The sequence below is a fragment of the Aulonocara stuartgranti genome (assembly GCF_965226115.1).
Source record: "Aulonocara stuartgranti genome assembly, chromosome: 18".
NCBI lineage: Eukaryota > Metazoa > Chordata > Actinopteri > Cichliformes > Cichlidae > Aulonocara > Aulonocara stuartgranti.
The window spans coordinates 26,341,144-26,355,122 of NC_138954.1; the positions used below are offsets into that span (position 1 = coordinate 26,341,144).

General features: G+C 42.2%; 1 protein-coding gene across 2 annotated transcripts in view; it reads left to right on the forward strand.

Moving 5' to 3' along the window:
• The window catches only part of LOC309693708 (3',5'-cyclic-AMP phosphodiesterase 4B-like), a 45,224-nt gene extending 33,071 nt beyond the window's left edge, over positions 1 to 12,153 (forward strand). For both annotated transcript variants that reach the window (XM_082513175.1, XM_082513176.1), the window contains 9 exons: positions 5,978 to 6,071; positions 7,414 to 7,628; positions 7,720 to 7,818; positions 8,232 to 8,396; positions 8,672 to 8,771; positions 8,909 to 9,063; positions 9,172 to 9,294; positions 9,402 to 9,584; positions 9,679 to 12,153. In XM_082513175.1, coding sequence (XP_082369301.1) covers positions 5,978 to 6,071; positions 7,414 to 7,628; positions 7,720 to 7,818; positions 8,232 to 8,396; positions 8,672 to 8,771; positions 8,909 to 9,063; positions 9,172 to 9,294; positions 9,402 to 9,584; positions 9,679 to 10,050 — 1,506 coding nt within the window. In that variant the 3' untranslated portion in view covers positions 10,051 to 12,153. The remainder of the gene's footprint in view (positions 1 to 5,977; positions 6,072 to 7,413; positions 7,629 to 7,719; positions 7,819 to 8,231; positions 8,397 to 8,671; positions 8,772 to 8,908; positions 9,064 to 9,171; positions 9,295 to 9,401; positions 9,585 to 9,678) is intronic.
• Positions 12,154 to 13,979: the final 1,826 nt, after the last annotated feature.

Below are 13,979 nucleotides of genomic sequence, written 5' to 3' on the forward strand. Positions count from 1 at the left end.
AACACTACAAACATTCACATTTTTGATAATTAACTTCAGGGGTAAAAATCTATTTGGGTATTTGATCATGGGCACAGTAGGTTATTAAGATGATTTTATCAAGTCACAAAAGAACCATTAGTTCATTAGTGTGAAAAGCTATCATGCACATTGTGCTGTGCTTTCATCTAGAATCATATTGCACAGCAAACTCTTGCATGCATGCTTCATTTTGCCAACATCTCTTTTTACCCACTGAAATAACAATCATTAGAGTGTGCAAAACCATAATTAAAAAAGATTTAAGTTAAACATTATAATTGTAACCTATATCTCATACTATGCAATGCAAAATTATAATTATTACCATCACGGTACATATTCTGTAACGTGCTCACTGAAGGCATGATACTTGTGATGATGGCTTGACTGGCCTGTGATGACCTGCCAGTCTGCATATATCTGTGTATAATTGCTCTTTGTTTCTGTGTGGTTGTGCATTTGCACAGTCTACGGAAAATGTAAAATACTTTTAGCCACATTGACGCATTTGCAAAGCAACAGCTGTTCTGTGGTAGCATATCAGCACACATCATCATTTTATAGATCTCTTGATAAAAAAGGAGAAAAAAAAGTTAATGTTTGCTTCGCTGCATAACAACTTTAGCAAACTACCTGTTGCATCTGAGCACCATTATTGCCTGAATTCCAGGGAAAGGGCTGTCCTGCTTGTATATCCTTACCTTAATCAAACTGCCCGAGACACACAGCTTGCTATACTACTAGGTTGGGCTGATTAAAACATTACCAAATGCTTTTTTCATTCATTTTAGTGCTGTGTTGATATTGGCTCGTTTCTAAGCTGTAGCTCTGTGTGAGTTCATTTAGCAGGGCCCTTATTGCTTAAGGCTGGTTTGAAAGTACTGAACTTATTCTTCTGCTTGCTGCGGAAGAGGCAAAACCAGATCTGCTATATGTTCCATTATTATAGAATAATGCCAGGATAATTTTATAACTGCATCTTCTTTACAAGGGGCCAAACCATTTAGTTTAGCGTGTTTAAAAGCTGTACTTGTGTCTCACGCTGCCTGGAAAGTTATTAAATGGTAAAACTCAGTTTATAGTTAATATAACTCAAAAAATGTAACCAAAGGGTGAGAAAATGTCTGTTCTCATCGGTGGTCTTAGCAGCGTGTTGTTTTAAGCATTTAAAAGTGCCAGTCTTCCAGTTTGGTTTTACTGAATTTAAACACACTGTGGTTTTTAAACCAGCATTTTTGAACTAATTACTTCCCTTTGCTTTGATGCACATGAGCCTGTTTTTTTCTTTGTGCGTATTTCACTTCAAAATTTACTGTATGCGGCACATTACTGCTCAGACAGCGGAGACTGTACGGCGACATCAGATTATAAACACCCAGGGTGGTGGTGTCCATTTCCGTCTGTGCTCTAAGCTTTGGTCTGAGGGAGGATTGGGATGGGGAGGGGGTGTTGTGAGACCATGATGGGTGACTCTGACCGTGACACCAGCTTCCTGTCTCTGTATTTCCTGTGCCTCCTCTCCTCTGCTCACTTGTTACTCGATGACAATAGGGGTTGAGTCCTAACAGACAGCTACATCCCCGGGACTGTCAAGACAATGAGAAAAGGCCCTCTAGGCCGTAGCAGCGTAGCAACTTGTTCAGGCAAACCAGGTACAGATTCCTAACAACACGAGCCAGTGCCAATGTTGACCAATGCTGATCTTTTAAAAGTGTAGTGGGCAACAGCTTTATGATGTTACAGTTAAGTTTCAACAGTGTGCTACATTGTTGTGCAATTGTACAGGGATAGAAAGAAGCTGTTTATTGGTCCATCGAGCTCTTATTGCAAAATTGGGAGTCAAGTCCAGTGATACTGTTACACCATCGGCCCAGTTTTTGTGGGCGTTTGACGCAAGTTTTGACAAAGAGTCAGGTTTTCTTTTTTTCTTCACCACTAGATGTAATTGAAGCCACAATCAAACCCGGGGTGTCTCCGTTTTCAGTTTCCAAGGGCACAGGTGTATCCGGGGCTACAAGACCACACACTCTGCTGACCGCCAGCCTGGTTGCTGTGACCTCAGAGCGGGGAGCTACTTCCCTGCCCCTCACTATCATTAACCTCGCCACACTTCCACACCGACGCTGGTGACGGCCTTGGACAAACACTGCCATCTGAATGCAGTTAAAGGAGTTTAGCGCTTTTGCGGGTAGCGTGCAGGCAAGCCCCTCGAGGAGAACACAAGCGAGTAGGAAACTTTAACTCATGTGTGGTCACTTCAGCTTTGAAGCACCCGCCGTCTTCACTGGGGAAAGAATGACAAAATTATTGAAACAGATGCAGCGGTGGGTCTGTAGCTGTACCAGGCGTAATGGACATTAAATTATAGTGCTGCGCTTCCATTTGACTGAAAGGGTGGTGAGGAGATCACACGAGCTCCAGCGGTGATTATGGTGCTTAATCGTAATTTTTTTAAAAAAAAGTTTTACCTCTGTAATCTTCTGTTCTTCATCTGATCTTCATCTTGGAAAATAAGACAGCACAAGGAGTGCGAATGGAAAACATGTTTCTACTGTAACCCTGTTCTTACCTGTTTCTGATCAACGCCTTCGAGGAAATGTGTTGTCCTTGTGTTACTAAACAGTGTAAATTTGACATCATTCATTTGGTGTTGACACTCGAAACAGCCGCATGCATGCGACAGAGGCGGCGTGTGCTCACTCTGGGGTTTGTTCGATTGCAGTGCAATGGTGTTGCATTATGAGGTCACATTGTTCCTGAGAAATCCCATTTCTTTACGTTTTATGTTTTTCCTTTTTCTTTATTTCTCTTGTCAGTTAATATAGCAGGAACTTTAGCGTGACCCCTAAACTTGTTATCTGGGACTTTTCTGTGATGAGCTCAGGTATGTTAGTAGTTTGGTGCCTGAGGCTACAGGAAGAAGGATGTCTGCCAGTAAATGATCTCAGGGAATTACTATAGCAAAAAAAAAAGGGAAGTAGGTGGAGACACACGCTCAGGCCTGTATGGGAGGGAGGAGCCATCAATCTCCTGTTAGACTTTGTAGGCCAGTCAGTTAAGTCAGCTTTATTGCTATAAGTTTCCTGCCTGACGCCAGTTGAGAAAAGAGAATAGAGAGAGGAAGACGGCTGGCTCACAGACACGCTGAGACGAGTTAAAGTACTTGGACCTTTACAGGATTTCTTTGTGCTGTGTTTGTTTTTTCGTTGAGTGACAATGGGACTATGCTGCTCTGAAAAGCAGAAGATAAACTTTGAGATGCTTGCGAGTTGGAAAAAGGTGAGTTAGCTTTATAGAGGCTTACTTTGTGTTGTAGGAGTGTAGCGTGCCATGTGGAGATGGTGTTTTATTCAAGAATAAATTGCTGGATTTGAAGTGACATCTAGTTTCAAATAAAAAAAATAAATTTGCTCGTCAGTAATTACACTCAAAATGTTCCTGAATTGTTTTTTTCCTTCTATGATTGCATATTTGAAAATTTGTTGGTCTTTATTTTTTGTAGCATGTTGTTTCAGTAGCTTTTTGGGTTTTTTTTGACACAGTTATATTATGCATTAAATATTTAAACTTTATTAAACAACGGCTCATGATTGTGTGAGAGCAAATTGCTTTTTTGTCAGAGTTTGCGCAACTTCTCTCAGTTTCCTCAGTTTGTTCTGAAACTGAGAATCATTTGCTAACGTAAAAGGATGTATGAGTTAGCGCCATGCATTGAGTAATCTGGGTTACTGAGAACACTTGCAGTCTTGTCATCGTGCCGTGTGTGTGTGTGATGTGTTTCAGCTGAACTACACAACCCCGGGTGACTGACATACAGCTGTGTGCGTAATTCACTTCCTAGAGGTCACTCAAATCCACACTGTGCTGCATTAAAGAATCAATTACAAGCTCTCTTTGAGCAGACTAAAGCCAACTGATTCCAGCTTCTTTGATCTTTCTGGGTTTTTAGTGCAGCCAATGCTTTGAAAGTGGTATTCAAGTTCCACAGTCAACTAGATGTTAGCTGTCTGGTTGACAGCTATTAGACAGCTGTTGAGATCAGAGAGTCTGGTTCAGTATGAAGCAAAAAGAACTCATTATAAGAGAGAATATAAGATCTGGCAGAAACCACAATGACAGGTTTTCTATTTTCTTTCCGGTGTTAGAATACAGAGTTATAAAAAAAGGAAAACCCAATTACTTTCTATGGAAATGGCCTTTATTGCACACACCATTACTACATAGTTTTCATAATCAAGTTTGGTGTGTGATGTTTGCATATGCTTATTCAAATCGAAAAGAACATTTTGCATGAGAGATAAAAATCGATCTCCTTTTGCACAGAAGCTATGGGTTTTTTAAAAATGCCTATCTGGAGCGTCGCTGCTGCGGTTTTTGTGATAGGTTTGTTTATGTTTACGATGCAGTGCTGTGTTTTTAAAGTAGGGACCACCATGAGAACAGGACCATGTGATTCTGTTGCCATGGCATTCGGGTTGCCATGCAGATGGTGGTACACCGATGGCAGACTGAAAACTCTGTCGTCTGCTTGATACAGCAAAACATCACGATTATGGACTGAACTATTTGCACATCCCCATTTTCTGTTTTTAAAATATGTTTAGTTCTGTGTCTGAGTTTGTGTCTGTGTCTCATCAGCCGTGTGATAAACGCTCTGGTGCTTTGAAGTCTCACGTTGCGCAGTATGCTTTGCATCTGTTCTGCATTACTGTGCAGGGGGAGCATTTTAAGTAGAGAAGGGAGACAGCAGTGGGAGGGGGGTTTCACAGAACACAGGAGTGAGAGAGAAATAGCTAGAAATAGGGAGGAAGATGTGGGGGATCCTCCAAGCTCTCATTTTCTGCAGTGCTGTACATGAGCATCAGTTTTTAGCGAGGGTGGGAGGCAAAGAGAGAGACAGAGAAAGTGAGAGAGAGGCTCCAGCAATTTGTGCCACAGGGAACTCTACAGCTATAACGCACCCCCATCTCCTCCTCCTCCTCTCTGCCTTTTTCAGTCCCTCTCTTTCTTTCCTCCTTCTGCCGTGAAGACTGCCTTTTTTTCTTGACTTGCCAAATCTGGGCTTGGAAAGGCTGGATTTTCTCCTGTATGATTTTTGGATGGTGGCAGAAGGAGATGGAGGTTTGAAGAAAGGGACAGAGGCAGCGACAGCCAGAGGAAAGGAAATATTGATCGCATCCAGGGGGATTCCATCACTCACGACAGTGGCTCGCGATCCTTGATAACAATGGAGGAAGCTAGGAGGAGGCGCGTTTGGCTGGGAATGTAGGGCTCCGCCACAGCCCCTCTCCAGAGACTTCGGCTGGGGCGTTTTTACCGTAGTCAGCCGCTGCAAGGCGGTGATTTGGTGACGCCTTGAGCTTCAGGCTGTAGGGCTGAGCTAACCCTTGGGGGTCCACTCAGAGAGGAGCACTTACTGCTTCTGCTGGGGGGCTCAGCACTGCTCAGCACCATGCCTGAGGCCAACTACCTGTTCTCTGTGTCCTGGGGATACATTAAGGTGTGTCCCAGAGGAGGTTTTCCATTAATCGGACTGTTTCTGTGCATATTCTACATTCATGTCTGTTTTCTGTTGCTGGTGAAGAGCCCAATTTCTCTTTGAATGCATTACGACATGTTTTTAATCTTGCTCAGTGGTTGCATGTGTTGAGAAAACAGGCATCTTTTGCTTATCTGTAAAATTTGCATAAAGGAAATATAAACTATGCACAGCACGCATAGTTTATATTTGTGTTGAAACACGAAGCAGTCTGGATAAGGAGACTGGGGAAGAATACACAAACCTAATATGGCTCATTAAATCCAGAGAACATGGTCCCATGGGACATGTTCCAGTGGAAAATAACAGGAAAGGGTTTATTCCGCTGCTTAGAAACAGCAGTCAGACTCATTTGCTGGATGTGTTTCTGCGTATAAATCACATTACCTCCTTAACATTTTATCTCTTTGCTTCCAGTTCAAGAGGATGCTGAACCGGGAGCTAAGCCACCTGTCTGAGATGAGCCGATCAGGCAACCAAGTGTCAGAGTACATCTCCAGCACCTTCCTAGGTGAGCACTGCAGCACATGTTTACCACACACCTCCTGAAGTATACATTGCGCCATTGCAAAATGTGCTGTATGTATGACTTCAGTGAGCCAGCATCCTTCAGGAATGTCACAGAGGTTGCGAGGTTACCCAAAGCATGTGCCAAGCAGTGGGGAAACTCACAGTTCCTCTGCAACGCTGTTCTTACACCAGTCTGATCTGGTCTGGAAGGGAGACAGGGTCCCCTCGCTCCGACTGCAGAGATATGTGAAGGGAGGAGGGAGGGCTTTGTACTCAGGGAAGACTTCCCTCTGGAGAGATTAGGAGCAGTGAGTCGGAGAGAGAGAGGGTGTTTGTGTGCTTACAGTGCCATCAGGTTCAGAGAGATGCTGCATTATTCATCAGTGGGACAGCAGTGGTTGCTTGTCTTTAAAAAAAAAAAAGCCTGGCGGCATTTCGTGTCTAATGGCCAGCCAGCTCGCCAGCCCTGCAAACCACTCTGCCCCTCAGGTTTTTCTACCCTCCCATCTAGCTCACCACCAGCATACATACAGCCAGACTCCCAGCTTATAAGGGCTCACTGCAGACTAATGTTGTGGCTCTTGTTAGTGAACACGTGTCTATTTTCCTGCCTCGGAGCAGCAAAACATAAAAAAATGACAGAAAAAAGACAAGATGCTGGATGCATGGTGGAAAGAGGAAAAGAAAAAGCTACCTCTTGTGCTAACAATAGAAGTGGCGCGGTGATAGAGACGAACATGAAAGCTCAGCTCAGTTTATCTTTGAAGCTTTGCGGTTTTATCTGCATTGCAGCTAGCACCTGTCAGGTGTAGGGAGATGATTTTCCTGTGCTTTGTGGAGGACGCAGCTGAGATGGGTTTTTTTCTCGCTCTGCGGCTGTGTGTGCAGTGCACACGTACAGACTGAGGGAGTCTCACGCTCACACACAGTGAGAAATGTCACTCAGCTAATACATGAGTCACATGCACCGACTGAACCCGCATACTTCCAAGTCCCTCCCCTAAACATTTCGGCTTAACGTGAACCATCTTTCCATGATTCTCTGAGTTGTTACCAACACATGGCTCAGATTCACAGAATGCCTGGAATACTGCCATGTTTCTCTGATCATCATAACAACTCATTAGCACAGCCTGAGCCTTTGTCTCATAAAACATTTGCATCTCATCAGTGTATTCAGCTATTTTACACATTTATTTTTTTTGCCTTTCCTGCTTTTGTTACTAGTGTATTTTTATTGCAGAAGACAGGCATTGAGGGATTGATTGCTAATTTAATAGCAGCCATTGCAGCTTTTTTGTCTTGAAAACCACCTTTTTTAATGTTAATTCTATTTTCTCCAGACAAGCAGAATGAGTTGGAGCTTCCGTGTCCAGTTCCAAAGCCGAGGGAAAGAAAGAGGAGGCAGGGCCAGCAGCAGCAGCAACAGCAGCAGCAACACGGTGGGATGATGACACAGATCAGTGGGGTGAGAAAAGTCAGCCATACATCAAGTATCTCGGGAGGTACTGGAAATCGTTTTGGGGTCAAGACGGACCAGGAGGAATTGTTGTCAAAGGTAAGTGACAGACAGACTGGAGAAACTTAAACTTGCGTGATATCTGGTGTCTGACGTGCTCAAACACTTAAATTTGTGTCCTCTCTAACAGGACCTGGAACACATCAACAGATGGGGCCTGAATATTTTCAAAGTGGCTGAGCATTCTCACAATCGACCTCTCACATGCGTCATGTACACCATCTTCCAGGTTTGTTTTCCGCCTCAGCTTCCATCCTTTAATCGGGAAAGAGCTCATGAAAACTGTGAAGCCATTCAAACAAACACACACACAAGCCGTGTCAGTGTGTACATCATGCTCTGTTAGCTAGCTCCAGACTGTAATCAGTTTGGCTGCACATGTTTTGTTTTTGTTTTTTTCACTTGGTCTAGAAAAATGCTGCACCCCTTTCTTTCGAGGCCAAAAGATAACTTAAAATGTATTACTGCTGCAGCAGATACTGTCAGTGCACCTGTTAGTCTGGAGCCCTGCCTAGTTTATGACTACCCATCTGATGACTCAGAATTGAACTGTGGCTAGATGGATAGACCGTAGAGAAAATAATATCCTGTAGCACGTTTAGCCAGGAGTCTTGTTTTTCTAATCCACACTGTCACACGCAGGAGCGAGACCTGATGAGGACGTTCAAGATTCCAACGGACACCTTTGTGACGTTCATGCTGACCCTAGAGAGCCACTATCACTCCGACGTGGCGTACCACAACAACCTCCACGCTGCCGACGTAGCCCAGTCCACACACATCCTCCTGTCCACCCCTGCATTAGATGTAAGTCGTGTAAAATCTGTCTTACCTCACTCGCTTTCAGTACTTCTAAGTATTCAGAGTTTGCCCTTTAAAACGTGGCACAGTTAAAGCGTGTCGCCACCGGCCACACCTTTCACTTGAACTGTTTATATTGTTGTGATGAATAGCAACAATAGAAAGAGCATACCACAGATGGTGACACATGGAAGGATTGGTTTTTCAAACTAATACCTTGCCTTGTATGGTAAGCAATTTGCTAATTTATTTTTACTTTACTTCCTTCTCTTCAAACACAGGCGGTCTTCACTGATCTGGAGATCTTGGCAGCCATTTTTGCAGCAGCCATTCACGACGTGGACCACCCAGGAGTCTCCAACCAGTTCCTAATCAATACAAGTAGGTCCACCTTTTCATCCAACATCCATCAAAAAAGTCAGCTAGAGTTATTTATTTGGTCTACATTTTGAAAAAAGGGAGAAACATTTGCTTGATTTGATGTTTAATTTCCTTTTCTTGTCCTCTTTTGCATTTAGACTCTGAGCTGGCCCTGATGTACAACGATGAGTCAGTGCTGGAAAATCACCACCTGGCCGTGGGCTTCAAACTGCTGCAGGAAGAAAATTGCGACATCTTCCAAAACCTCTCCAAGAAGCAGAGGCAGACGCTCCGGAGGATGGTCATAGAAATGGTGAGGAAATGTCTGCACATCTGTCTCAGGCAGCAGCCCCGTCTCAGGATCTGAGCAGTTTTCACAGTTTTTCTTAAATTGATTTTTTCATGTCTTGCTGTCTTCCAGGTTTTGGCAACCGACATGTCTAAACACATGAGTCTGCTGGCGGATTTGAAAACGATGGTGGAAACCAAGAAGGTCACCAGCTCTGGTGTCCTGATGCTAGACAACTACACAGACAGGATGCAGGTAAGAGGCAGACTAGTATGCACATTAGACGCAAACACTTTTCTATTTACCACAGAGGGAGGAAAAGAAAAAAAACATACTAAACGGTGATATTTTTTTTCCTGCAGGTTCTCCGTAACATGGTTCATTGTGCAGACCTGAGCAACCCCACCAAACCTCTGGATCTGTACCGGCAGTGGACTGACAGGATCATGGATGAGTTCTTCCACCAGGGAGACAGAGAGAGGGAGAGGGGGATGGAAATCAGCCCAATGTGTGACAAACACACAGCTTCAGTAGAGAGGACTCAGGTAGAGAACACAGGCATCCAGCTCTCAAAATAAAACCTGAAAACTGTGGTTATTTTTCATATTTACTGACATCCTCTCTGTTTATCTTTTCTAGGTTAGCTTCATTGATTACATAGTGCACCCTCTGTGGGAGACGTGGGCTGACCTGGTCCATCCCGATGCCCAGGACATCCTGGATACACTAGAGGACAACAGGAACTGGTACCAAAGCATGATCCCCCAGAGCCCCTCACCTCCTTTCTACACCAGTGATGGAGAAGGAGGACCTCACGGGGAGGTGGAAGGGCGGCCTGTAGCGAGTAAATTCAAGTTCGATCTAACGCTGGATGACCAGGAAGGACAAGGTGAAGACAGTGGAATGATGGACACGGCTGACAGTTGTGACAATGTGACATTACAGCATCTTCCCTGTGATCAGGAAGGGGCAGAAATGACAACACATGACGGCTCCCCGGAGGAAACATAGCTTAACCGGTGGTGTTCTCGGAGCGTAGCACGTTTTTGGTGAATTCATTTTATTGCAGTGGAGCAATCCTGCAATTTGGCTCTGGCGGGAGCTGCTTGGCAAAGAGGTCCTGACTGAATGTGGGGCACCCCTGCGAACGAGGCTTGGAAACCCTGCGGTAGTTTGTCTTTGAGCCCCCCTGGAAGGGAGCTGGAAGAGTGTAGGCTCTGTTCTTTACAGAAGGGACTACTGTTGGACTGCAGAGCCTAACCTGGGTTCTTTCAGGCAGAGAATGTGAAGTGGATGTATGAATCCGTGTACTGGGACAAGTCTGAATTTCAAACTTGCACTTCAGGACATTTTTTTTTAAATGTTCATTTAGATTCTTTGTATCGTGTCGAGATTGGATACGACCCTATATTGTCCAACCACAGCTACTGGTCAGCGAGTTATTTCTAACCCAGTAGTGTTTTTTTAACACTTGTCTAAAAAGAGTAGTGTGCCTTTTTTTACAAGTGTGTGTTTTTGTAAGTTTTTTTTTTTTTTTTAATAATTTATTGAACACATTCATGTAGCTGTGTGTCAGATTTTCTACAAACGGACATAGCTGTCTCACACAGTCTTCCTGATGTTCTGGCAATAGTATAAGCTTGTTCTTCACTAATGGATGTATATTATAAAAAAATCAGCTGACTTCCCAGCACGATTTGCACTTTGTGGCACACACAGTTAAACCAAGACAAAGACAGCATCTGTAACTTAAAGGAGAGACCATAGCAAGCATGTCAAACCAAATAATTTAATTTGATTTATCCAAATAAGTAACTGCGTAAGCAATTAAATGACTCATAGGCTAGATTTCGTAAAAGAGGAAAAACCTTTCTTTTTTCTTTTTTGTAGAACAAAAACCAAAACTCCAAAGATCCTGTAAGGAAAGCACTTTGTTGGATTCACTGCCACCCCTCAAAAGAATGATCGCATTTCCAAAGAGTAAATGGTGTGACAAGTCAAACTTCCGAGCGGCGGCGGGATTGATTCCCTCTCACTTAAAGCCAGTTACAGACTAAATTCTCACTACAATCTTCCAAGATTAAAGTGGAAAAGAAAATATTTCATAACCCAGTTGCGTTTAAGCCCCATCCAGTGTGGAAAAACCGTCTCCGCCCTGTAATTCCCCTTTTCATTGCCTCACACAACACACCTGTTGTGGTTAGCAGTATTCTCATGAATAGGCTGACTCATTTTGAACTTTGAATGACTTCAAGGCTGAACGCGCAGTTTCAGAAACACCTGTCAGTAATGGAATAATTGAATCTTGTAGTTTTTCATTGCAGCACTTTGAATACGTCGACAGTTATGCAGCTGGTTGCTGATCTGTCCAAACACTTCCTTAGAGGTACCACGTTGTATGGTCATAATACGGGGAGATCGGTTTCATGTTTCACGATATGTCATTCTTCTCCTGTGTGTGTGTGTGTGCGTGTGTGTGTGTGTGTGTGTGTGTGTGTGTGTGTGTGTGTGTGTGTGTGTGTGTGTGAGGATGCGAGAGTGTATTTAAGTGGTCACAGAGTTGCACAGTCGTGTTGCACCCAACTGTGTTGTGCTGACCCTTAAGCTGTTTGTAACAGTGTATTTATTACATTTTCTTGTATATGTTAATACTGAATTGATAATATTCGCTGTATATTTGTTATTTATATGCACTACCACGTGTCAAATGACAGTTTGACTGAACTCGTTTGTTGGTTCATCCGTGTATAGCAAGGTATTTTGCTATGAGGCCATAGCATAAAGTTATGCAGGTCAGTTTTGACGATTTGAAAAGTATGTTTCGTTTGAAATTCCAGCCAGAAGTGTTTGTGCAGTGGGAGCCAGCAGCGCTTCATACGAGGCGCAGCAGAAGCTTTTTTAGTCCTTTTGTTCCTGGTGAAGGCTGGATATTTACTGCAGCATAATGTGTACGGTGACAGGTCATTGTACAGCTATAAGGATATTTGCTGAAATTTATACCATTGTTTCAAATGTATTTTTTCAGTGTTTTCTTCTCAGTATACTGTAAAACGGTGTATGTTGTGCTCAGCAAATGTTTTCTATCAGATTATTAAAACGGGCATGTATAACAGACTCTTCTGGTCCGAATGTTATTGGATTACATCAGTGACGTTTGTTTCAGTGATGTTAAAACCAGTTTGGAGACAGATTTAAGTTTCAATTTAAATGTTTTTGTCTATACACATTAAACTATTTAGAAATTGTCCTAAGATACATATTTGCACATTACGCGATTTAAGGTGCACATTCAGGAGAAAGTCTGTTAAAACTAGAAAAGTCCTGAAGAAACAGACACTGCGCATTATTTTCTCCCATTTTTAAGGCACAATCTCCAATTCCAAAAATGTAAAGTGTGAATAAAAACACTGCAATGATTTGCAAACCTCCTAAATCCATTCACAATAGAGCAAAATAAATTTGATGGCAGCAACAAATTTCAAGCAGTTCAGGGTGGTGCATCAAAAGAGTAACTGTTGCTGTTAGCAACAGGTCAGTAACATGACTGGGTAAAAAGAGCATGTTAGAGAGGCAGCGGTTGACCACGCTGCAAACAAAAACAAATCTTCTGCGCATATCCAGACGAGGTATTTAAAGTAAGACCTTGCACATTTCAGCAAGACATTGCTAAACCACATACCACCACATATTAGAACAGCATGGGGTCTGGCTGAACTACCAGCTGAAAACTGGTTAAAATACATAGAAAATACAACAAAGAAGCTAGAATCCTATATCAGACAAGAACAGGAAAAAATCTCCAAAGTCCAGGAGCTGGTCTCCTTAGTTCGCAGATGTATACGGACACAATTGTTGCCTTTTAAAAAAATATTTAACAAAAATTTAATTAAGTAAATGTTGACAATGTATTTTTTAAGTTTTCTCCATTGTGATTTTGGAAGACTGTAGAACCTTTATTTTCAATAATCTGATGTATTGTACACAGTACACAGTGCTACCCAACCCTCAACAGGATTGGTTCCACTCTCATAGATTTCCAGTAAATATGAGTCAAGCAAAGCCACCAACTTTCAGCATAAATAGCGCTAACACGCTAATGCAGCTCTGTCTCAAGAAAGCCAAATCTATCTCCCCTAAAGCAGCTGGCTGGTTTAACTGATAGAAAAACGTAAAGGTATCAAAAAGTAACATTAACACAAAAAGCACCAAGTATTTTGTAAGAGATTAAATTTTTACCAGACGTCTCCACAAATCTCCACATGAAAAAAAAAGAGAAGAAAGAAAACTGATGCTGTGCAATTTCCTCTTTTTGATGGTGAAGATTTGTTGTTGCCATCAAATATAAAATGACAAATTCAACATTTTGTGACTTACTATGAATAAAATCTGAGTTTAATAGATTTGCAAACCATTGCATTCTGTTTTTATTCACATTTAAACAGTGTCCCAAGATTGTACAAAACTCTGCGCAGGAGTTCATGACTGGTTTCATTAAACTGCAAAGTACAAGTGTGCAATGTCAGGCCTTTCCCTGCCAATGATGACATATTCCAGAAATTGTTGTTTTGAAATCATGCAATAGTGTTCAAAATCAAACATTAATAGAACAAAAAATGTTCTGTGCGTTTTTGAATGATTAGTGATTCATTCACTAAGAGGGGGAAGTGTTCTACAACATTATATACAGAAAGTTCAGCAATAATCAAGCACTTAAGTAAAGGGAGAAAAAAACTGCCAACAATGACAAAATAGAATAGCCTTTATTGTCATTGTACAGAGTACAACGAAATTGGAGTGCCACTCCCTTGGTGCAAGTTTCAATAATAAATATAAATGTAAAATATAAAAAGTACAAAAAAAGGAATAATGAAAGCATTTTGTCAAAGAAAAGTGAGAATGCTCTCAAATCTAATGGCTTGAATGATTTTTATTTATCAGGT